Genomic DNA, 25,782 nt, shown 5'->3' on the forward strand with positions numbered 1-25,782 from the left:
TTGCGGTTCCCTTTATACAGTGGATTATGGTGGGAACCCCGGGCCAAAACCTGCGTCTTCGGCTCCCTTGACGAAGCCTTCCACGGCCCCAGTCTCCAAGTTGTATAATCTGCCACTGATGTCCGTGCGTAGGTCCATGAAGACCCTACCTCAAAAATTGTCTGCGCCCATGCCTGCCACGGTCAATGAGTTGCCAGCCTCGTCCGTCCCAGAGCCAGCGTTGCCAACTACTGCCATTTTTTTTAAATTGATGACTTGGACCAAATAATAAAGAAAAGCAGTCAATAAGTGCCCAACATAGATGGGAACTCCTTCAATACTGTTTAAAAAGCATCCCAGGGTGATATCTCAAGAAGTTGGTTGAGAAAATGTCAAGAGTACATGTCTGCAAATTCTAGGCAAAGGGTGACTACTTTGAAGATGCTAAAATATAACACCGTTTTGATTTATTTTGGATTTTTAGTCACAACATAATTCCCATAGTTCCATTTATATTATTCCATAGTTTTGATGACTTTACTATTATTCTAAAATGTGAAAAAAAATTATAATAAAGAATGAGCAAGTGTTTCAAAACTTTTGACCGGGTGTGTGTGTGTGTGTGTGTATACACACATTACACACATATACATACACATATATGATAATACATACATACATACATACACATACGTAGTGCAAATCTAAATACAAATAGGTTATATACAGTGCAAGGGAATGTAATGGCAGAAGAGGTAGGATGTGTTGGATAATATAAAAAGACTAAGCTGTATATTGCATGTTAATTATTGCTCAAAGGGGCAGTTTTAACTGTTCGTGAGATGGACAGCCTGGGGGAAAAACTAGTGGGCAGGGTGAGTGGAGTCCAGAGTGATTTTTCCAGCCTTTTTCCTCACTCTGGAAGTGTATAGTTCTTGAATGGGGGCAGGGGGCAACCAATAATCCTCTCAGCAGTCTGAACTGTCCTTTGTAGTCTTCTGGTGTCTGATTTCGTAGCTGAATCAAATCAGACAGTTATTGAAGTGCAGAGGACAGACTCTGAGGACTGCTGAGAAGAACTGTATCAGCAGTGCCTGTGGCAGGCTGAACTTCCTCAACTGGCGAAGGAAGTACAACCTCTGCTGGGCCTTGTTCACAATGGAGTCAATGTGGGTCTCCCACTTCAGGTCCTGTGAGATGGTAGTGCCCAGGAACCTGAATGACTCCACTGCTGCCACAGTGCTGTTTAGAATGGTGAGGGGGGTCAGTGTTGGGGTGTTCCTCCTAAAGTCCACAATGATCTTCACCGTTTTGAGCATGTTCAGCTCAAGGTTGTTTTGACTGCACCAGACAGCCAGCTGTTTAACCTCCCTTCTGTATGCAGACTCATCGTCATCTCGGATGAGGCCGATGACAGTGGTGTCGTCTGCAAACTTCAGGAGCTTGACAGAGGGGTCCAGTCATTGGTGTAGAGGAAGAAGAGTAGTGGGGAAAGCACACATCCCTGGGGGGCACCAGTGCTGATTGTACAGGTGCTGGAAGTGAATTTCCCCTGTCTCACAAGCTGCTGCCTGTCCGTCAGAAAGCTGGTAATCCACTGACAGATAGACGTGGGAACAGAGAGCTGGTGTAGTTTAGTCTGGAGTATAGCTGAGATGATGGTGTTGAAAGCCGAACTGAAGTCCACAAAAAGGATCCTTGCATATGTCCCTGGTCTGTTCAGATGTTGCAGGATATGATGCAATCCCATGTTGACTGCATCATCCACAGACCTGTTTGCTCAATAAGCAAATTGAAGGGGATCTATAAAGGGTCCAGAGATGTTCTTCAGGTGGGCCAACACCAGTCTCACCAGGCGACAGATCTGTAGTCATTAAGTCCTGTGGTTTTTTTTTCCTTCTTTTTTTTTTTTTTTTCTTTGGGACAGGCATAATGATTGAGCATTTGAAGCAGCATGGGACTTCACACTGCTCCAGTGTTTCATGTTCTGCTTAACGGCTGATGTGGCCCCTGTACCAAAATAACTGCACACCTCTCCTCACTTGAATATATACTCTTTATACTCTTTTAAGTCTAATACTGTAAATTGGCAAGTAGATTTCCTTGAAATCCATCAAACACACAAAAATCCCTGCAGTTTGTGAACACACAATTGCTGCATCAAAATTTATAAACATGTATGATTGTACAAATCGGTATGTCCTAATCTGCACACGCAGCATTTTGCTGTAATTTTCATGTGGAAATAAAATTACGCAATAAAGGTTTTGTACATTTGTACAAAGCAATAAATGTTTCAGTAGCATTTAAACATGATTTCATATATTTAAAAAATGTGTAATTACGATACATCTCCACTTTATACAGAGCACCCCCACTATTTTCAGAAGCACCCTCAGTGATTTTGATCTGGAAAAGGGCCTGCTATAAACTCCGAAACTGGCATTTCTCTGTGTGGTCAGTTGTGTGAAGTGTCCCGATCTAAGGGGGAGAGATTGAAACTGTACCCGGCTGATGTACACTCTGTCACGGGACGCTCATCCCTCGAGCGCACATGCTTAATGCAGCTAGATTATAACGTGATGACTCGAGACTTATTGAATCATAATATATGTCACTGTGCATTTCCTATCATGAAGAAAATGGGCAAATCACAGCTTTACTAATAAGAGAGAGTTTATTTTTATTTTTTTTGAGAGTTAAAGATGGATTGAAGTGAACAGAAAGGTGAGAGAGGGTAGTCTTATACACGGCAACAAAATACGTTTTTGATTTGTTTTTTGGCTTGTTTTCCAATATAAATATCTAAAACTCCTTTAAAACAATGTACATTTTCTTTAGCAGCTATACTGCAGAAGAAAAATTTCTATCTGAGGATGTTGAATATAATATTAAAAATACAAATATTTGAAAATATCTAAAAATCCTTTAATAAAGATGCATTGACCTGAGAAGCAGCATAAGATATTTAGATCTTGAATATAAGTATATTTTGTCTTTACTGCACTCGCAGAAGTATAACGGTGAAGAAATACACTTATATACAAAATACACTTATTTAAGATACATTCTCTTAAAGCAAGTCTAAATATCTTATATGTTGCTTCTCAAGTAAATGCATCTTGTTTTAAGGATTTTTAGACAGTTTTAAATGGAAAACAAGACAAAAACACTTGATAACAATAGGATTTTTTGCAGTGAATTTCTTTACTGAATTAAACTTTATAAAAGTATTTTTTCCCCTTTATTCAGTGAATGTCATTTAGAGGTATTTTTAAAAGATGATTTTGTCCTCTTTATTGTTAGTAAGCATGTTTAATACAACCTTTTAAGTCGGGCACAAGCTGAATAATCGTTTAAGAGCTAATAATTAATCGGTGCAGTAATCGCAGATAGTCGAATAACCGTTCTAATAATCGTTAGATTAATCGATTATCAAAATAATCATTAGTAGCAGCCTTAATTATGTGTCATTTTATGTTTTAACTAGGGATGTCGATTGAATGCATTAATTCAGTTCAATTATGTAAATAAAGAACGCATTAAAAAAATGTATGCAATTAATCATGTCCCCGGACCGTAATAAGAAATATTCCTGAACAATTCAAGCTAGTACCACCTGTTTTCTCCAGTGGGCAGTAAGCAAAACTTCAGCTGTATAGGCAACGAGCAGCTTATACAGAGAACAAACCAACCCTTCAGCAGACAGCACAACATGAGGACGCGTTCTTGCGTTCAAAACACAACTATGCGTAAAACACAAATCCGATCTTGGAGATCTCAAGACATGTTTTTCTAAGAATTAAACTATGTTTAGCTTTACACAGCAACCTAAAAATTGTATGTTTATGATGCAATGCAACCAAAGTGAGACCCTCCAAAAGCATCCGTCAGACACAGGTGTACATTAACGGTTCCTTAGACAAGCCCTTATAATAAATCTCGGACTGATTAATGAATTCAGCTGCAAAATGGATTGCTGTGAACTGTAGGCCAGTGTTCAATAATATGCAAATAAACAATACATTGCATTCTAAAGCCACTTTTTGTATTTTCTTATCAATGTTTAACTCCTTTGCCACAATAATGTAATGCATTTTAATTATCTGAATATAATTTTTTTTTATAATATACACTGATCAGCCAAAACATTAAAACCACTGAAAGGTGAAGTGAATAACATTTATTATCTCATTACAATGGCACCTGTCAAGGGGTGGGATATATTAGGCAGCAAGTGGACAGTAAGTTCTTGAATTTAATGTGTTGGAAGCAGGAAAAATGGGCAATTGTAAGGATCTGAGTGATTTTGACAAGGGCCAAATTGTGATGGGTCAGAACATCTCCTAAATGGCAGGTCTTGTGGGGTGTTCCCGGTATGCAGTGGTTAGTATCTACCAAAAGTAGTCCACCGATTAACCGACAACAGGGTCATCGGTGCCCAAGGCTCACTGACGCTGACACCAAACTCACAGAAAAGACGACACATTGACAACTTGTTTCTCTGACTCTTCTTGTTGTATTTCTCTTTTACATTTTCATTTTGACATTCCAGATGTTGGAAGGCTAAGACTTTCCAGTGAGCATCATTTACTCTGCTCTCATAAAAGTATCAAATAATTAAAAAAAATAACAAAACATGTTGTTGTTCACTTAAGTATTCCAAGTATAAGAGCAGAAAAACAGAATGCTTTTTCATGAACAAGTACAGTGATCCCTGATATGAGGATTTGTTCCAGATGAATAAGTTGTCATACTCATGATCACTGACCATGCAGAGAAGTTAAACAATGAGACATTTCCTCAGACATGACAAAATGATGTGTCTTCTAGAGTCCATGAGAGTTCAGTTGGTGATGGTGACATGGAAAGATGGACAAGTTCTAAGCTAAACCGATGCTGATGAATGTCATTGACGTGTGCATATAACAATGAAGTGATGTCTGAAATGGAGTCAAGAATTTACTCATCATCGTTGTCATCATCATCATCGTCATCATTGTTGTCATCGTCATCATCGTCGTCATTATTGTCATCGTTGTCATCATCATTGTCGTCGTCCTCCTCATCATCATCGTTGTCATCATCGTCGTCGTCGTCATTGTTGTCGTCCTTATGATCATCATCATCGTTGTCATCGTCGTCGTCATTGTCATCGTTGTCTTCTTCATCATCATCAGGACTGATTTTTCCTGCTATCACGTCTTTGATCCAGGTGTCAAGCTCTTCAACAGTGGGCATGTCCTCCTCGTCATCCATCTCCATCCACACACTGTCAGCCTGAGATACACACACATCATGAATGAAAGACACTTTTACAGACACACTTCTCTCTAATTCCAATCATCCAAAATGTCGAGGAACTGGTGAAAGAATGACCTGTTTTAAAGAAGTCATTTAAAAACAGCCTACTTTCTGCTCTGTACAACTGAATTAATCCATATTATTTAACTTTGTTTTCCCTTTTGTTAAATTAATCAGTATTTGCATGTAATGTGAATTCTCTCCTTGTGTACATTAGATTGAACATCAATATGTGTACGTTCACACTGCTTTGATGTGCAGTGTGAGACAGGTGAAGCACTTGCATGATTACCGTACATGTTTACTGGCATTTGAGACATGAAATACAATCAAAATTATGCTCACGTCCTCCACATCCACTACGCCAATCTGAGGAGACGAGAGGTCAATGCCGAAGGTCTTCTCCCAGTATGGCACCAGCTGTAGGGGACACGCAGGGGTCAAAGGTCAGCTTGGTTCAGGAATGACAAGTGATTCCTGACAAAGTCATATGACATAGTTCACTGTGAAATGTTGTATTTGCAAACAGACATTGCACTGGTGTTGCATTGATCAGGAGATACTGTAAAGTTGTTTAACCATCACAGCAGATAACATAAATGCTACTTGATATTAACATTTCAAAATGGAATTGGTTCAAATAGTTTTAAATACATTCAAAAAATTGCTACTTTTGTCTATTGGCAAAATAGTTTTGCAATAGATGTGGAGACTACTACAGCCATATGTATGTATGTAAATATACACTGTAAATGATGGCCTTTTTTAAACTCATGAAACTTGTCAGTGGCCACAAGTCTCCTGTAGACAGCAGCAGAGAGCTGAGCAGAGATGACCCTGGTGTTGAAGCACCTGCTCCACAAGAGCATTTTACTACTGACTTTTAGCATTTAGAGTGGGATATTACATTAGTATGAATCTTTCACAGAAACCTTTAACATGCTCTTATCAAAGCACTTTAGAAGAAGAACATATAATGTGTTGTTTACTCTTTATCAGGTTCAGTTCCGCTGTAAAGATCAACTGACCTGCATAGTTTCTTTTTAACACAAAGTACCCACTGTGTGCTGTGCCAATAATGTCATAATAATCAAATAATGATCAAATTAAAAATACTGAGTGCATCTTTCAAGGCTGTGTTTTAAACAGAAAAGTTAAATGATATGGCATTACAGTGATCTGTTGAGTGTCATACCAGTGGGAAGTCATCAGGATCAATCCAGATGATGCTCAGGTTTGGGTTCTCTGTGTTTTCTTGAGCCACTTCTTTCAGAATCTCCAGGAGCTCATAACCGTCTGCCAAAAATCAAAGGTCAATCACAAATCTGTCTGACTTGCAGCAAAACTATATCAAATCATTCAAAGATCTCAAAGTTGGGAGCTGTTTGTCAGCTGTAGCCTGTATGTTTACCGGGGTCGGACTCCTCCGCAAAGGCGACAATGTGCTGTCCGTTAATATCATCTTCCTAAAAGGGACAGAAAATCACTTAGCTAGTCACAGTAAAGATAAGAACGATAGCAGGAATTGCACAGAAGAAATGGCATAAGATATAGGGGTCACACATTATATACTGTACTACACATTACAATTGAAAAAACAAAAAAAAAATGCAAAAATGCCTAATGGACTTAACTAGAAAATATAATGGCGCCACACCTCATTATTCACAGTCAGTATTTAATTTGTTTTACTTTTTTTACTTTTTGTCAAGACAAAATATCTGTAAAAACTAACCACTGTGATTTCCCCCTATATGAGTCTCCATAACACTGATAAAGACTGTAAGATAAATGTTACTTCTGGCTAAACCATTAAAGTCAGAAATACGTTTATGTTCTCACTTCTCAACATTATTGTAAAAGGAGGGAATATCACAGTATATCAGGGTTGAACAGAAAACGTAAAGACAAATTATGCCGTTTAGAAACAAACAAACATAAAAACTGAACAGACAATGAAAACATGATCATTTATTTCACTAAAAGGAAAATTAAGATAGAACTTACTTTTTTTCTCTACTTAACCCATTAAAATATAATAGAAATTGGCTTTTATTCAGAACAACAAACATTTACAAGTAAAATTTATATTTTACATTTTTGTATTTTCTATGTATTTTGCATTACACACTCAGAGACAAATCTATCAAACAAGTGACAAATGCTGCACAAATGGCACTGAGAATGACCTTTATACAAACAACAAACAAAAAATATATGTAATGCAACATATTTATACAGAATTATGTTCCATGTGTGCACAAAACAAACTCTCTTCAATAGGTCATAATGTTTGAATGCACTCACAGCCGCATTTCCAGTTTTGTTGATAATGGATTGAGTTTGTAAAGGAAGTCTTACCCAGATCTCATACATACTGTGGGGCTCCAGTTTCCTTAGAGTCGGTCTGAAACAAGTACAGAAAATCAGCAACAGTTAATTCATGTGGACCTGTCAAATGTTGGTTCAAAGCAGATTTTATCCAAACATCCTACCGAGAGGACTTGCATCATGATAGTGCCAAAATACTGCTACTGTACATACTTGGTTTTTCAAAATCCCCTTCAGGCTGTTCTGATTAGGATTGCTATGTCTTTTCTAACTAATCAGACCAACTGTTATCCCATAGCTGTCAATCAAAAAAGACGAAAAACTCCCTATTTAAAACTTTCATCCCCTATTGGCTTCCATTGAAAATACCTTTCAAGCTATGTCCACCAAACTCAAAACTTGGTAGACTTTAATTATTTAAAGTGATGGGTACCCCCCGATCTACTATCAGAAATCCTATAGATGAAGTTACTGTTTACAAACAAACGTTTGGCTGCGAACTTCAGGATTCTTTTGGCATTGCAGAAAAGAACTTCTTTCAGTGGACGCTTTGTTCAGATGAGCTGAAAATGCCCCAAGAGTGCTATTTGTGGGGTTGAAACACCCTGTTTCCAAAAGATATTTTATTAGAGATTTGGGCTTAAAATTTCCATCATGATCGGTGGAGGTTGTTATCGTGTCTGCTCTAATAAGACCTGTATGTTTCCTTGGTCAAAGAAAATAAAATGGGAGCATTTAAACAGTTGTTATTAAGAATTTATAGAGGTTTTAGCTCTTTTGTAGTCATATTTATGTTGTTTTGTTGCAAATAGTTGTTTGGTGTGATGTCACTATTCGGGTTATCTGTGTCCCCTTTGGTCTAGTTGGACCCTGTTAACACTATCTCAGTTCTCCTTCTGCACAAGCAAATGAAGTACAGGTGTCTATGCATTTCTGTTGAGAAATAAGTTTACAGTGGCAAGAAAAATTATGTGAACCCTTTGGAATTAGATGGTTTTCTGCATTAATTGGTCATACAATGTGATCTCATCTTCATTAAAGTCACAAGTATAGACAAATACAATGTGCTTAATCTAACAACACACAATTAGAATCTTTCATGTCTTTACTGAACACATCCCATTAAACATTCAAAGTGCTGTGGAAAAAGTAAATGAACCCTTGGATTTAATAACTGGTCGATCCTCCTTTGGCAGCAATAACATCAACCAAGCATTTCCGGTATCTGCTGATTAGACCTGCACAACGTTCAGAAGGAATTTTGGACATTTCTTCCTTACAGAACTGCTTCAGCTCAGCTGTATTCTTGATGTCTGGTGTGAACAGCTCTCTTGAGGTCATTCCCCAGCATCTCTATTGGGTTAAGGTCTGGGCTCTGACTGGGCCACTCCAAAAGGTGGATTTTCTTTTTTTGTAACCATTCTGTAGTGGATTTACTTCAATGTTTAGGGTCACTGTCCTGCTGTATCACCCAACTTCTACTGCGCTTCAGCTGGTGCACAGCCATCCTGATATTATCCTGTAGGATATCTTGATAAACTTGGAAATTAATTTTTCCCTCGATGATGGCAAGCGGTCCAGGCCCCGAAGCAGCAAAGCAACCCCAAATCATGATGCTCCCTCCACCGTTGGAATGATGTTTTCATTTTGGTATGTGGTGCCCTTTTTATGCCATTTGTAGTGCTGCATGTTCTTCCCAAACAATTCAACCTTAGTTTCATCAGTCCACAAAACATTTTCTCAGTAGCGTTGTGGAGTGTCAAGATGGTCTTTGGCAAACTTCAGGCACTTAGCAATGTTTTTGTTGGAAAGCAGTGGCTTTCTTCGTGGTGTCCTGCCATGGACACCATACCTGTTTAATGTTTTCCGTATAGTAGACTCATGAACAGAGATGTTAACCAGTTCCAATGATTCCTTCAAGTCTTTAGCTGTCACTATAGTGTTCTTTTTAACCTCACTGAGCATTCTGTGATGTGCCCTTTGAGTCATCTTGGCTGGATGGCCACTTCTATAGAGAGTAGCCATAGTACTAAATCATCTCCATTTATAGACAATTTGTCTAACTGTGGACAAATGAATATCTAAGCTCTTCAAGATAATTTTGTAACCCTTTCCAGCTTTATGCAAAGCAACAATTCTTGATCGAAGGTCTTCTGAGATTTTTTGCGAGGCATGGTCCACATCAGCAGATGCTTCTTGTGAATAGCAAACTCAAAATGTTTGAGTGCTTTTTATAAGTCAAAGTAGCTCTAATCCACACCTCCAATCTCATTTCATTAACTGGATGCTAGGTTTGCCAACTCCTGACTCTAATTAGCATTTGTTGATGACTTTAGCATAGGGGTTCACATACTTATTTCAAAGCTCTGTGCATGTTTAATGAGATGTGTTCAATAAAGACATGAAAGATTGCAATTGCCTGTGTGTTGTTAGCTTAAGCACATTGTGCTTTGTCTAAAATTGTGACTGATGATCTGACTGAGATCACATTTTATTATCAATTAATGCAGAAAACCAGCTAATTCCAAAGGGTTCATACACTTTTTCTTCTCACTGTAAATAGTTAAGTTAATTCTATATGAACACCAAGCTAAATTATCTTATTTATACAAGTTTTCAGTATGTCATTACTCAATTAAAATTTTTAAAGTCAACTTATTAGGGTTGTAAGTGTGTACCAATAATTTAAGTAGTAAATATGCATATTACATGATGGTAGTTTTTATTTTTATATGCTACTTTTTTCGGTTTAGAAGTGTGTTAAACGTGTGATGATGTGTATTCATCAATCTGTTACACAGTATGTCTGACATAATCATACAGGCCTGCTGTATCAAGTTAAAACTGGTTTTGTTGATAGTTCAGAAAGAACCTATATATATTGGATTCTATAATGCTTAAAAAATTATTAAAACTGCAGTGCTGCTCATTTCCACCACTGAAATGTGCTGCTCAAAAGACCCGAAAGCACAATTGTATGCATTGTGACATCACAGTCATTTCATTTAGATTAATTGATGGAATGTTCAGATTGTGGCTCGGAATGTTTGTAAATTCAAACACCAACTTCAAACTAGCTTTAAACTGCTATGTGTCTGTCTGTCTGTCACCTGTTGTGCTCCTCAATGTAGTTTATGAGGTCGTCTTCAGTGTAGGGTTTGCCGGGGATGGTGACAGGTTCATTCATGAAGGGCTCATAGAAATCCACCTCATTCAGCTTCATGTTTAATTTCTTAGCAATCTAAACACAGTGAGACATGATACCACAAATAATGAATGAATGGAAGAGCCATTAAAGGCCTCTAGATTGCTTTCAAAGGTCTAAAGTACTTTTTCTACTATATTTAATACACACATACAAATTACTATTTGCATAAAGAAAAATGTCCTGGTTACTTGCGTAACCTCCGTTCCCTGATGGAGGGAACGAGACATTGTGTCAATGTAGTGACACTAGGGGTCACTCTTGGGAGCCCGAAACATCTCTGGTCTTTGAAAAAAGGCCAATGAATATTGGCGAGTGGTATTTGCATACCACTCCCCCGAACATACGGGTATAAAAGGAGCTGGTATGCAACCACTCATTCAGGTTTTGTGCTGAGGAGCCGAGATAAGGTCCCAGCCATTTCAGCGGGTAGTCCAGCTTTGTGGCAGGAGGGACACAATGTCTCGTTCCCTCCATCAGGGAACGGAGGTTACGCAAGTAACCAGGATGTTCCCTATCTGTCACTCACTCGATGTTGTGTGGATGTAGTGACACTAGGGTCCCTTTACGAAACGCCACAACTAGCTGAACTGTCTAACGTGAACTGGCGGTGTGTGACGGACAGACCACTGTGTGCCTCATAGCCAGCGCACCAGGCCAACACATAACCTCCCCCAACGTTGTTATGAGTGTCGAACGGCCCTTCGGGAACAAGTCGACTGCCCAAAAGATAGAGACAGGCTAGCCCAGTCGTGGCCGAGCTTTGCCGAGCTTTGTCGGAAGTATGTCATGTGGAGAAGTCCCATGGTAGGTCCTACCCTACGGGGGAGGAGGTTCTACAAACATGGTGACTGGGGCAGAGGGGCCTCTGCCCAAGGAAGATGCAGTTTACCAACAGGGAAATGAATTAGCGGAAGATATACGTCGCATGGGGTTACCTATGGGGAACCAACATTTGCGGAGCACCTACCCCAGTACAGGGCTTAGTTAGCACATGTACTGAGCCGGCAGCGAGTTTCTCCGCAAACTCGTCTGCCACAGGGCTCGGAGGAAGTCATCCTCACTGGGGGGAAACGTATATTTGCATAGTCCAGGGAGCCAGCTGTGTGCCAGCACGTCTATACCAAGAGGTGCCTTGGTCAGTGCGTACCAGAGTGGGCAGTGGGAGGATTCTCGGGAAGTGAACAGGTCTACCTCTGCCTGCCCGAATCGACTCCAAATCAACTGGACCACCTGAGGGTGGAGTCTCCACTCTCCCTTGTGGGTAACCTGTCATGACAGCGCGTCCGCTGCAGTATTGAGGTCACCCAGGATGTGAGTGGCTCGCAGCGACTTGAGGTGCTTGATGTGCCAACATAGCCGCGGGCCCATCCAGGAGCTGGCGGCTATGTGCCCGTTGCATACAGCGCCCCAGCCCGTTTTGGAGGCATCTGTCATAACCACAATGCACCTGGAGACCTGCTCTAGGGGAACGCCTGCCCATAGAAATGTGAGATCGGTCCAAGGGCTGAAGAGGCGGCGACAGACCGGCGTGATGGCTACGCGATGTGTCCCGCTGCGCCATTCCCATCTCGGGACTCGAGTTTGGAGCCAGTGCTGAAGCAGTCTCATATGCATCAACCCGAGCGGAGTGGCCACTGCTGAGGATGCCATATGCCCCAGGAGCCTCTGAAACAGTTTCAGTGGAACCTTCTGTCTGAACACCTTCAAACAGGTCAGCACCGACTGTGCACGCTCGTTCGTGAGACGTGCTGTCATCGAGACTGAGTCTTAACTCCAAGCCGAGAAAAGAGATGCTCTGAACCGGGAGGAGCTTGCTCTTTTCGTATGCATCCTTCAGGTCTACCGCCGCGAACCAATCTTGATGTCGGACGCTTGCTAGAATGCATTTTTGCATCAGCATCTTTAACGGGAGCCTGTGTAAAGCCCGGTTCAGTACTCGCAGGTCCAAGATTGGCCGCAACCCACTGCCTTTCTTCGGTACAATGAAGTAGGGGCTGTAAAACCCCTTCTTCATTTCGGCTGGAGGGACAGGCTCTTCACCGAGGTGAAGTGGACGCCACTGAACCTGGGAGGACGCCTGGTGAACTGAATTGCGTAGCCAACTCGGACGGTCCGGACCAGCCATTGCGACGGGTTGGAAAGCGCAAGCCACTTGTCCAAGCTTCGGGCGAGGGGAACCAAGGGGACAATCTCGTCAGACGTACCAGCGGGTGGGGCCTCACGGCAGGGCGGAGCCTGAGGTGCCACATCGTGCCGTGGCCATGCTGAGTTCAGGGACATCGAAGCACTTACCTGGCTCCTTGTGACGCCCCCGGAACAGCCTGGGATGGGGGAGGAAGAGGCTTGTCCTCATGACCCGTGGAGACCATCACATCAGGGGCGGATTTGTGCCACAGCTGGGCGTGCAGGGGCAGGGAGACCGCCGCTGGAGCACCAAACCTGTCGAAATGGAATGGTGGACGGTGGTCATGATGATGGCCGTGCACACCGGGTATGTGACCCAGGGAACAAGGAAACCACTCTTTTGCTGAACTCTTGGGTACCGCAGCCACTTGGGCATACGGTGAAATTAAGTGAAAAGGTAACAAAAGATTCTCCTCCCGGCCCTCCACCGGGGGATGAAGTGGTCTGCTTACCAGCTCCAGAGCAGCGGGTTTCCTCATCCCTGGGTCACCCGTCTCAGGGGTGCTTCGAAGCCTTTCTCGGGTTCTTGGCGGCCGGCCGTGAGATGGGTGGCATCTGCTTCCTGCGGTGGGCTCCACGCCGGGGCCGGGCCACGGGAGCGGGCTGCGGCGGAGCCAGTGTAGTCACCGCAGGAGGATGCCCTTGGTGACGAGCAGATGGGGTGCGGGATCTTGAGCCGCGCCAGGGCAGGATGTGACGGATAGCTTCTGTCTGCTGCTTCACCGCTGAGAACTGCTGGGAAAAGTCCTCGATGGTGTCGCCGAACAGGCCAACCTGGGAAATGGGGGCGCCAAGGAACCGTGCCTTGTCAGCCTCTCCCATCTCGACCAGGTTGAGCCAAAGGTGGCGCTCCTGGACCACCAAGGTGGACATCGCCCCAGAGAGACTGTGCCGTGACCTTCGTCGCCCGGAGGGCGAGGTCGGACGCCGAGCGCAGCTCCTGCATCAATCCTGGGGTGGAACTATTCTCGTGCAGTTCCTTTAGCACCTTGGATTGGTGGACTTGCAGGAGAGCCATGGTGTGCAGGGTGGAGGTGGCTTGTCCAGCAGCACCATAGGCCTTGGCTGTCAGGGATGATGTAAACCTACAGGCCTTGGACGTGAGCTTTGTGCACCCATGCCAGGTGGCGGCGTTCTGCAAGCATAGGTGCACCGCCAGCACCTTATCCACCAGGGGGATCGCCGAATAGCCCTTGGCCGCCCCACCATCGAGGGTAGTGAGGGCGGGGGAGCTGAAAGATATGGACCGGGCAGTAAAAGGTGCCTCCCACGACCTTGTCAGCTCCTCGTGCACTTCCGGGAAGAAAGGAACTGGGCGTGGCTGTGAGGGGCGCCGCGAGCCCAGGAACCAATCATCGAGCCGCGAGGGTTCAGCCCGACGCTCACGGCTGCCCAGGAAAGCATGTCCGTCATCTCCACGTCAGCCTGTGACTGGGCGATCATATCCAAGGGGGGGAGCCCAGCTGAGGCTTCCACGTCCAACTGGACGAGCCTGCTCTCCGATGCAGCTCTCGAGAGCTCATCACGTTCGCGGGCTCCGAACAAGAGGTCGAACTCGCCGTGAGACGAGCCGGCGGACTCATCCGGAAGTCCGATCGGGGCAGATGAGCGTGCTGGGGAATGGGAGGTCCGTGGGGGGATACTCGGCGGAGGTGGTCCCATTGGGGTCCCCAAATCGCCCCCAGTGCTAGCTGCGCTGGCCTCATACCTGTAGGTAGAAGGACCGGGGCGGGGAGCCACTGGGGTTGTTTGCTTTCTTACGAAGGCAAGCCGCGACCGCATCGTTGCCATGGACATGTTCTCACAATGAGTACATGACCCATCCATGAACGCTGTCTCCGTGTGGGCAGCACCCAGACACGAAAAACAGCGATCGTGACCATCAGAAGGCAAGAGATAATGACCGCAACCAGGAATAACACACAAACGGAAGGGCATCTTTAAAAAGACGTTCCGTGTGTGCCACTCTTTTAGAGAAATATACTCTTTTTAGAATATACTCTTTTATTTCTGGCAAAGCGCCCAGGAGCGTTCTCTGCAGTGCACCAGTGCAGAGGGGGGAGAAGCCGCTGAAATGCGCTGTCAGATCCAGCAGAGGTGAATGAACAGCCGTGGGAATTCAGCTCAGTGAGCATCGACCGTTCGGCTCCGAAGAGAAAATCTGAATGAGTGGTTGCATACCAGCTCCTTTATACCTGTATGTTTGGGGGAGTGGTATGCAAATACCACTCGCCAATTTTCATTTTCCTTTTTGCAAAGACCAGAGGTGTTTTGGGCTCCCAAGAGTGACCCCTAGTGTCACTACATCGACACAATGTCTCGTTCCCTCCTTCAGGGAACGGAGGTTACACAAGTAACCATGACTTTTGTTATATGGTAAAATATATATATATATATATATATATATATATATATATATATATATACATAATGAGTGTTTTTACAAAAATAAATAAATAAATAAATTGAAATTGTTTGTTGTTTGTTGTTTTTATCCAATTAGCTTGACCAATGTTTTTTTTTTTTTGGTTCTTTCTCTATGGTAGCCTAAATCTTTGAGGTTCCATTAATTGAAAACTTAGCAACAATACAAAAAGAACACGGTGAAATAACATGAAACTTTCATGTGGTCAACAACATCTTGAAATGTTGTCAATGAATCAGGATGAAGAATTCAACAGTGTCATAGTACAAGCCTACTGTATTTACATTACAATGAAGTGTGCAGATACGCAGGCATCATAATCAAATATGAATTTTCCTATATGAGTGAGTGATGGAATGACTGACTGTTTGAAGGCACCTACTTTTGGCTCAAATGTGGCAAAGAACTTGATGAAGGGGTGAAACTCCTCAGCTGCATCATCATACTCAATGAAGTCTTAAGTAACAACAAAAATATAAAAGATAAAGTTGCCTGTTAAAACAGAATTTTTTACACAAAAATTTGTAATGACTGTGTATGGTGCAGGTATAGTGGCATACTAACATCGAGATTTCTCGCTCTTGAAGAAGCCCATCAGTTTAATATCCTCCTCAATGTTATGAAAGCCTTTGAGCTCTCTCTCATTACTGATGATCTCCACAGGTTCCTCAATCACCTGAGAGAAGAACTCAATCAATAATCAATGAACTGTTAGTGTGCGATCCATAACTGTGATTTATGACCACCCACGTCATAGAGAAATTCCACCAGTGTGTCAGCCGCCAGCTCTCCATCATACTCAATGATCTCGTCATCAGCAAAGATGTAGATGCTGTCCACCTCATTCAGACCTGCCCAAAAATAATGGTCTACCTCAGGAAAATTCTGCTTCAGTGTCTCAACATGATTGATGGATAGTCTCATTCAACAGATCTTAGACTGGATACGATATAACCTCTTGCACAATGTAATTTACCCAAGTAGAACATTTCCTAGATTTTGAATAACATATCTATTAACTAGTCATGGCCCTAAGCCTATCCCAAAGCCAAGTCTTGCATAGCCAGATCTTTGAATAAAAGGTATGGTCCACATTATACCTTATTCTGGTCAAGAACACCCACTTATTCAGGAACAGCCATCTGATTAGCATGTAAAGTTTTTTTTATGTGCCATTTAGTGGTGGGTTCCTCTAAAATGAAATGATACCATGTGGGAGTCACACCGGAAAATTGCGGAAAAAGTGTCGAGACTCTAAGTACACTAAAGAGCAGAAAATAAGTACAGAATATTTCACAGAGATAACTCAGAAAACAAACCAGAGGACAGCCTCAAACGGCAATTATTAGGGTCAGGGCGATTTGGAAAACTGGAAAAAAATATCAAAATTTGGCAGAACAGATTTCATTACTAAGTACTCAAGTTGCTTTGTAGGCATTCTATCCACCATTTTGAGTTTTTGGAAAAACGTACTTTTTCGAAACTGGGACTGTTGGTCCGATTCACACAAAATTTTGCATGTATCATCTAGAGACCCTTAAGACAAAAAGTTATCAAAAGAATTTGGATTTTTCAAATCATTTAGAAGATATAAGCCAATTACTTTTTTGGCCATGGCCCAATTCACTTACCAACCTATATCTTCTGAATGATTTGACAAATCAAAATAATTGTATTTATTTATTTTTGTCATGAGGGTCTCTAGAAAACACATGCAAATTTTAGGTGAATTAGACTTATAGTTTAGGAGGAAACTGAAATTACATTTATGAATTTGTCAGATGCTTTTATCCAAAGCGACTTACAGTGCTTTTTTTACAGGGACAATGCCCCTGGAGCAACCTTGAGTTAAATGTCTTGTTCAAGGATACAGAAGTGGTGGCTGTGGGGATTGAACTGGCAACCTTCTGCTTACCAATTCTGTGCTTTAGCCCATTGTGCCACCACCACTTTGCATGTATCATCTAGAGACCCTCATGGCAAAAGTTCATCAAAAGAATTTTGAATCGCCAAATCGTTTAGGAGATATAAGCAAATAAATGTTTCACTTACCAACCGATATCTTCAGAATGATTTGACGAATCGAAATTATTAAACATTTTTATTTATTCATTTTTTGTCACGAGGGACTGTAGATGTAAAAATGGTAGGGGTAAAATGGTGTTAAAAATTTTTTTAGAAGCAAATTAATTTTGTTTCTCTTGACTCAGGGAATCAAAAAAAAATTTTGGTTCTAGTCCATATGGTTGCAAATATATTAGCGAAAATGTAAAAGTGCACATTATAGTGCCACCTAGGGTTGGATGGTGGTGGTATGTGTGCACCTGAGTAGTGTGGGGGGGGGGGGGGGGATTTGGTGTCTCTAGGACTTGTGGTTTTTGCTGCCCAGAGACTTCTAGGGCAGAAAAAGAATAAAAAAGCATCAAGTCAGCAAATCAGAGTTTACTCGATTGAGAATTGCTTTCCACTTTTGTTTGCAATATCCAGGATGAAGTCCTACTTGCGTAAATCACATCAAGCACAAGCAAGCTTTTATACATTTTAAGTCCAAAGCCACATCCACCTTCATTTGTCTGTGTATGTACATAATGTATAGAGGAAACAGTCCTCTATGAAGTGATAACAGAGTGAAGGCTTTTATACGTGATGAAACAATACTTTATGAAACTCTGGCATGAAGACAAAACTTGCTCGACTAGAAGATTATTATCTTTACCTAAAAGAACAATTTCTGTGATATGAAACGTTTATTTTGATTTGTTGTGTTGAATGGTGCCCCTTGGAAGCTGAATGAGAGAACTGTATTACTGTAATACGGTTGAAAATGGAAGATTATGGATTTTATATCTAGTTATAGAACAGGATAAAAGATTACCCAGCTTCTTAGCAACAGCAATGTCTTTCTTTGAATCCACCAGGCCGAATCCAATGTCCTCATCCTCAAAATCATCCAGCACCTGAGCTGCGAGCTGCAGAAACAGGGAAGAGTTTATTTTACTTCGTAAGTGAGAGCCTAAACCAGAGTTAAAAAATACTAAAAGCATCTCAATGCAGAATATTCAGTCCTTTTAAGAAAAGGTTCACGCAAAAGCTAAAATTGTCATTATTTACTTACCCTTCTGTCGTTCCATACCCATAACTTTCTTTATTCCGTAGTCAAAAAATAAGAATATCGCTATTTTTCAAATAATGAAAGTGAATGAGGATTGGGATTGTCAAGTTCTAAAATGACAAAAAAGCACCTAAAAATTTGCATAGAAGTCATCCATTCCATTCCTTCTAAAGACATATGAAAGCTTTGTGTGCAGAACAGACCGAAATTTAAGATGTTATTAACAGTGTTGAGTGTAATCTGATGGTTACAAAGTAATTAGTTACTGTAATATAATTACTTAAAGAAAGTTAAAAAAAAGTAGTGTAACACTAATGAAAGTAATTACTTTTAAAGGAATAGTTCACCTAAAAATAAAAATTCTCTCATTATTTACTCACCCTCATGCCATCCCAGATGTGTATGACTTCCTTTCTTCTGCAGAACACAAATTATGATTTTTAGAAGAATATTTCAGCTCTGTAGGTCAGTACAATGCAAGTGAATGGGTGCCAAAATTTTGATGCTCCAAAAAGCACAAAGGCAGCATAAAAGTAATCCATAAAATGGTGTGAGTGAGAAGCGGATCAATATTTAAGTCATTTTTTAACTATAAATCTCCAGTTTCAATTTACATTCTTCTGTTTTTTTGGCAATTCACATTATTCGAGCATATCGCCACCTTCTGGTTGGGGCTGGTCAAAGGTGGAGATTTAAAGAAAAAAAGGATTAAATATTGATCTGTTTCTCACTCACACATATCATATCACTTCTTTGTGCATATTATACTACTGGGGAATGTTTATGTAATTTTTGGAGCTTCAAAGTTTTGGACCCTGTTAACTTGCATTGTATGGACCTACAGAGCTGAGATATTCTTCTAAATATATTTGGTTTTGTTCAGCAGAAGAAAGTCATACACATCTGGGATGACATGAGGGTGAGTAAATGATGAGAGAAATTAAATTTTTGGGTGAACTATCCCTTTAATATTTCTCCTATTGTGTTCCACGGGAGAAATAAAGGCAAATGAGATTGGAAAAAAATATGGACGAGGTAATGAGGACAAATTTTTCAACTATCCCTTTAATAATCTTGCCATCCCTTAAGAATAGGCCATTCAGCACTGCAGCGACCCACTGAAGTGTATTTGTGCTCACAGCCCAAACAAGAAAACTGTAAAAGCAAACAGCACTGCTCTGCACTTTCTAAATCTGTATGAATAAGGAGGGATCTGAAGATAGACAACAGATCTGACCAATGGGAGGGCATGATCAGGGCAGGGGGCATGTCAAAAGCTGGTGACACGGCAACAGGTGCAATTGTATAGCATATATAAACATACACACACTGACACGCCAAATGCACACTACGAAACGCTTATCAACAAAATGATGCACATTCCACACTGTCATCAATATAACCACACGTGTTCAGTTTCACATACAGTTCAAACACATGCCTGAAATGACAGCGAACAAAAACATCACATCTACTTATACTTAGAATTCTACAGTCTCGACAGGACTGAAACTTCCTCCTTTTAGACACCAAACACTCACTTTAGTTCCCAATTTATTACAGCACTAAATCATGTGACTCTTTATCGTTTTAAAATGTAAAAATCTTTTTGACTACATAAAACCATCACATACTCAAACTCAAGTTTTTGTATTTTAAGGAATAGTTTACCCAAACATGAAACATTCTGTCATCATTTACTTCCCCTCATGTTGTATCCAATATTTTTTCTGGAAAAGGCCCACATATAAAGATATTTCAATGTACAGTAAACAAAAGAATCATAAATAGACCTATAAAATAGTAAATATAATAATAATAATTCAGATAATTCAAAGACATTACATTGTGGCAGATGAGTGAAGCATTGATTAGACAATACAAAAAGTGTCTCTGAAGTCAATATATTGTTTGGTTTATTTCCATATAATTGAATACAAGCCTGTAACTCGCCTACAGTTCACCGCAATACATTTTCATATTGTCAGTCTATCCGAGGTGGACTTGGGCTGTTCTTACATGATGCGTTCTTGCGTTCTGTCTGTACAAACGCATCAGAGAATGCTTCTGGAGCGTCTCACCACGATTGCATCGTGTTTCACTGGCTTACAGCATTCTCTAGAAATGCTGTGCTTTTATAATGCTGTGTCAAGTTAAATGTAGTTTAAAACAATAAAAAAATGCATCTCGAGACACCTGTACTCTGCTCCGTCCAGCTGTTTGTTTGTTGTGCAATCAGCTGTGCATTGCCTGTACACCTGGAGTTGCGTTACTGCCCCCTGCTGACTGAGACATTAATTGCTCTGTTGGTTGGAAAATTCTTTATTACAGAATTTACATAAGGTCACAGGGCATGATTAACTGTGTAAATTTTTTAACGTGTTATTTATATATATATAACTAATCACACAGAATTAACAGAATAAATCAACAGCCTTACTTGTGACCAGAAGAAATGTGGCAAGTTTGAAAATGCACAAGTATGAATCAGATTTGACAACCACGGTGAAAGGTAAGCTCAGCAATCGTATAACTTCAGAGGACTTGGAATATTGTACCCTAATCATATGGACTATTTATATCAACCTGGTCTCATAGCATCATGTTGCTATACCTAAATTTTTGCAAAATTGTTTTTATGTGGCTCGTTGAATGTAATGCGCCATTTTCTTGGTGAAATGAACACTAGAGGCCTACAACAAATCACGAGTAAAACCCTTGCCACAATTTTGCTACAAGCTTGTGATTCGCTGCAGATGTTTGCCAGAAGTTTGCAGCTCTTCACCGGTAGTGGTGAACCTCTGGCAAACCATTGGCAACAATGAACAATGTGCTGCAAGTTTGCCGCAAAGCTCATTTGCATGTGAAAATAATCTGTGGCGAATTTGCGGCAAGTTTCATTCTATCAAAAAAGAACAGCCTGATAAGTACTTAATGAGTAAATAATGATAGGATTTTTATGTTTGGATGAACTATTCCTTTAATAACCCTGATTGTATGGAGTCAAAATGATGACTTATATACTTGCAAAAAAATAAAGTATTGCAAAAGGCAAAGCTGTATTTAATTGCAAAAATCAATGTATGTTGTAAATGAAACCCAAGAATTGAGATCTTTTTGTTAATCTGCTACAGTGTTTTGGTATCAGTTCTTTTGAAACACTTCTTTTTCTGTGAGTTTCACTTTGCGGAAATATTTTTTTCTTTGCAATGCTTCTTTTAATGTTTGCGGTACCTCTTTCCCTTGATCTTCATTTCTTTTTGCGCTTCACTACGTGGCACTGTTTTGACATGGGGCGGAGTTTCGAGTATGACGACATCATGTGGGGCGTGGCTTATTCACGAGGTCAAGGAGCATGTGAAGTTTACATGCACCATGGGGTAGCTAAAAGAATTGATGCCAAATTCTCGGGTTTCATTTACAACATACATTGTTTATTTGCAATTAAATACAGCTTTGCCTTTTGCAATTCTTTAATTTTTTGCACGTATATAAGTCATCATTTTGACTCCATATGACTGCAAAAAACCAGAAGACAAATGCGTAAAACAGCCAGTTTATTTGAAGCCACATCAATCACAATGAGTCACCTCAGCTTCATTCCAACAATTTAGCCATCTCTTCATCAGAGCTTGTCACTATCTTCCTGAACAAAAGCAAAACAGATGTGTTTAATGCAAGCTGCTTGTGTTGAAGATGGTAGGACAAGCTCTGCAACACATTTAGGAACAGACGGATAAGCGGACAGACGTGTTAATTGCAGTAGCTGGTCACTTGTTGTCTGTCTCTGGCACAGGAAGTGCTATCCCATACAACTCACTGCGACAGTTCTCACCGGCCAAATCCAACACGTCTGAAGGAGCATCATTCATTCTCTCCATGGATCTTACAAAGCGTTCATATGTCATAAAGGGCTTAAGTGTGGTTAGTGAGCAGCCCTAGAGAGAAGGGAAGGATGCCGTTCAGATATTTTGGATGAAGCTTTAGTGAAAAGCCAGGCTTGACAAAAACAGTGAAAGATAAAAACAAGTAAACAAAACCAAAACTAATCTGAGGGCCTGAACATACCTGGTAGGTCAGGGCAGCGGGGCTTGTTAGCAACTGTAGAGAGAGGTCAGGTGACTCTTTAGATTTCAGCACAGAATTAATCATAAGTACTCTTAGTCACAATTAAATAATAAAAAGAGAGCTGAGACATCCAACAGATGCTTCATTTCATCTGAAACACCTTTAAAGAAATATGTTTCTCTGACCAGACTGGGTTCTCAAATTGTCAAATAAAGTGCTGCATAACAGAGCATCACAGATGTGAGATATTGCTTACATATTATACAATTGCTATTGATTTATTACTATTATTAGTAGTACAGTAGTATTACTTTTTTACATTTAAATTGAGATTTTATATTGATGGAAGCTTTTATTTTTTTTATGCCTTTCTGTTTCTGTGTGTTTTTAAGGTAGCATCTCACTTCCAGAAAAGCAGGTCACTACATGATTATCAAACCGCAAAAGGCTGCTACAAACAAGGCTCTTTGAACGCGATGATGATGTTTTCCATGTACGAGTCAAGGATCTCAAAAAGGTACGAGCACTTTGTGTCTTTATGTCAGCAAAACACCATCTCCAGTCATTCACAAGCACTCACATATGAAGCGCGCAGCACATGCAAACCAAGGGCATAGGTTTGGTTTGAAAGTTGGTAGGGACATATAGCAAGTATAATATTAAAAAAAGGTATTAAGAAAATGTGAGAAAGTCAGTCTGGTAATATTGGCAATATAACATTATTACCTCTTATACCATAGTCTGTTCGAATTCTCGATTCTGATTGGCTGGAATGCAAGCAGTTCAAACCGTTGAATGCATTGGTAGTTCCGGTCAGTTTTAATGACCGTTCGATATTAATGCACTGTTTGTAACCCTAGCAACATAACATTACAGAGCAAGTAGAGTGAGCTATAGCAACTGAAAACATTTCCTAACCACTTTCATCGGCATACCTAATAAAATGGAATTCAGCTTGTTTTACACGGAGGGTGAGAGAAGGAAATCAGGACCTATTAAATGCATCTTTCACTGTCCGGCATGGCGATGCAAGACGATTCTGTAATGTGTTGTTTAATGTTATGTTTCTGTGCTGAAGTGCCGCCTATAGCCACTAGAGGCCTCCCCGCGCTCACACATTTCTGACTCAAGGAGAAGAGTGCTATTTGTTGAAGTTTGTGAAGTGATACAGTTCAAGGACAAATTGCAATTTCATTCTTAATTCAGTCAATCGTGCAGACTTGATGGATACCATACTGATGTCTCAGAGGTCCAAATCTGCAGGTTCCAGAGTGTTTTGAATGGTTTCCCCCTTATTATACAGTAAGTGCTCCTTTTACTGTCACTGCCATGTTTGTAACATCGGTTTTTCTACATTTATGTGAAAATTACTGAATAAAATATAATAATACATGTTCTCTGGAGTGCCAACCCCTCTACATTCTGTGGATATTATTATTTCTGGATTGTACATTTAAACACAGTTTTGACCAAGTGTCTGGTCGCACTATTTATTCTCCGTGTCTGAATAGGCAGAGCTGTAGACCTAAAGACACTTAAATGTTATTTTTTGTTCTTCCAGTCAAAATTTGTGCTGCAAAAAATGTATGACAGCTGTAACTAATCAATTCTGGCAAGTGACCATGGTATAAGCAGGATAATCCACGGCTAGGTGTGTGTTAAACTATTTTAAATGCACTTTGCATAGGGTGGTTCTTCACCTCCATGTCGTCCATTTAAAATTATTTAATGCACACCTAGCCATGGATTATCCCTTACATATAACAAATCTAATTTCTTAAATTACATTAATTTCCTATTTCTTTGCCCCACCATACTAAATATTAGCCTTTTTTTAAAAAGAATTTCTAAAGAATAAACTAATTAAGAACTGACCAATAATGCTGCACGTTTAGGAGGAAAATTGTGATATGTGATAAAATTGGATAATGTGACAGCGATATGCGATGTGATAAACCTCAGATTAAGTCAAAATCAAATGTTATCTTTTTCAAGAAGCAGAGGCGGATCTAACGGGGTGGCATGGGGTGGCAAATGCCACCCTAAGAAAAAGCATTGCCACACCATCTGCCACCCCAGCATAAGTATCCAAATGTATTAAATATAAATGTAAGTATATTATCATTGATTTTGACATTGTGTAGGGGTGTATTCATGTCAAACTGCCTAAACTCTCACCAAACACACAAAGTACAGACTCAGAGCGTGATTAACGACAGCAGCAAAAAATCCTGTGATTGCACCAGTTGCCTACCTACTATTGCAGCGCAAACAGTGTTTGGGCTCTCCCAGGTTGATGAGCTTATTTCCTCAACAACAGTGACCATATGGACAAATACGTGGTAAAAGAGAGGTAAAAGATGAATTTCTCAGTTGTTTTCAAGTATTCACTGAATGATTCTTAGATACATCATTGACAGTTATGGGTTGAGACGGGTGAGACGTGTCCTCACCACTTTTTGAAATAGCTTTTATCAGGTATGTGTATAATCCAAATGAAACATCTCCAGTTCTTGAGTAGGAGTTTCTATTTCATCTGTGTGTTTTTTGACTGGCGATCTGGTGCTGCTGTGTATTATTTTTAATGTTATGATAAATGTTCGTTGCGGCTGTTATCAGTGTCGTTTAGTGTCGGCTGTTTTTCCGCAGCTAGCACTCTCTTCCGTGTCCTCCACTGTGATGACCCCTTCTCGGCCGTATTGTTTGGGTGTATATAGTGTGTGTGTGTGTGTGTGTGTGTGTTGTCTTTTTCTCTTTCTCTCCCTCTCTCTCAATCGCTCTCAGGTGTGCGGTAACCAGGTGAGCTGATAATTGATGGGATGCACCGGTTCACAGTGTTTCATGGCTGGGTTGTGTTAAAGGAGACGGTTGTTTGTGAATTGCGCCATCTTGTTCAAGGGCACTCATGCATATATTGTTTTTTTTTGTGTGTGTGTTCCTGCTGCTGGAGCGGAGAGTTTGTAGTTGTCGCTGTCAGAATTTCAGAGTTTGCCGTTTTTTTCATATACAGAACTGTCAATAAATGTGTCTGCCAAAAATCTAAACTAGCTGCAAACTTGCCAGAAATTTGACGCAAATTATTTTCACATGCAAATGAGCTTGTGATTCTCTGCAGATGTTTGCCAGAAGTTTGCAGCTCTTCACCGGTAGTGGTGAACTTGCAGCAAACCT

The 25,782-nt window shown here is 40.7% G+C and overlaps 1 protein-coding gene across 2 annotated transcripts in view; it reads right to left on the minus strand.

Annotated features, from left to right (window-relative positions):
- Positions 1 to 4,197: 4,197 nt before the first annotated feature.
- LOC127456129 (calsequestrin-1-like) overlaps positions 4,198 to 25,782 on the minus strand; it is a 43,150-nt gene continuing 21,565 nt past the window's right edge. The window contains exons 2-12 of one of the 2 annotated variants that reach the window (XM_051724472.1): positions 22,612 to 22,644; positions 18,307 to 18,400; positions 16,182 to 16,282; positions 15,996 to 16,107; positions 15,814 to 15,887; positions 10,725 to 10,855; positions 7,645 to 7,690; positions 6,695 to 6,749; positions 6,479 to 6,579; positions 5,629 to 5,703; positions 4,201 to 5,259 (exon numbers count right to left, since the gene is read on the minus strand). In XM_051724472.1, the coding sequence (XP_051580432.1) occupies positions 4,942 to 5,259; positions 5,629 to 5,703; positions 6,479 to 6,579; positions 6,695 to 6,749; positions 7,645 to 7,690; positions 10,725 to 10,855; positions 15,814 to 15,887; positions 15,996 to 16,107; positions 16,182 to 16,282; positions 18,307 to 18,400; positions 22,612 to 22,644 (1,140 nt within the window). In that variant the 3' untranslated portion in view covers positions 4,201 to 4,941. Of the gene's footprint in view, positions 5,260 to 5,628; positions 5,704 to 6,478; positions 6,580 to 6,694; positions 6,750 to 7,644; positions 7,691 to 10,724; positions 10,856 to 15,813; positions 15,888 to 15,995; positions 16,108 to 16,181; positions 16,283 to 18,306; positions 18,401 to 22,611; positions 22,645 to 25,782 lie in introns of both variants that reach the window. The other variant, XM_051724475.1, reaches the window with a different exon arrangement.

Source organism: Myxocyprinus asiaticus, chromosome 2, assembly GCF_019703515.2.
Source record: "Myxocyprinus asiaticus isolate MX2 ecotype Aquarium Trade chromosome 2, UBuf_Myxa_2, whole genome shotgun sequence".
Classification (NCBI taxonomy): domain Eukaryota; kingdom Metazoa; phylum Chordata; class Actinopteri; order Cypriniformes; family Catostomidae; genus Myxocyprinus; species Myxocyprinus asiaticus.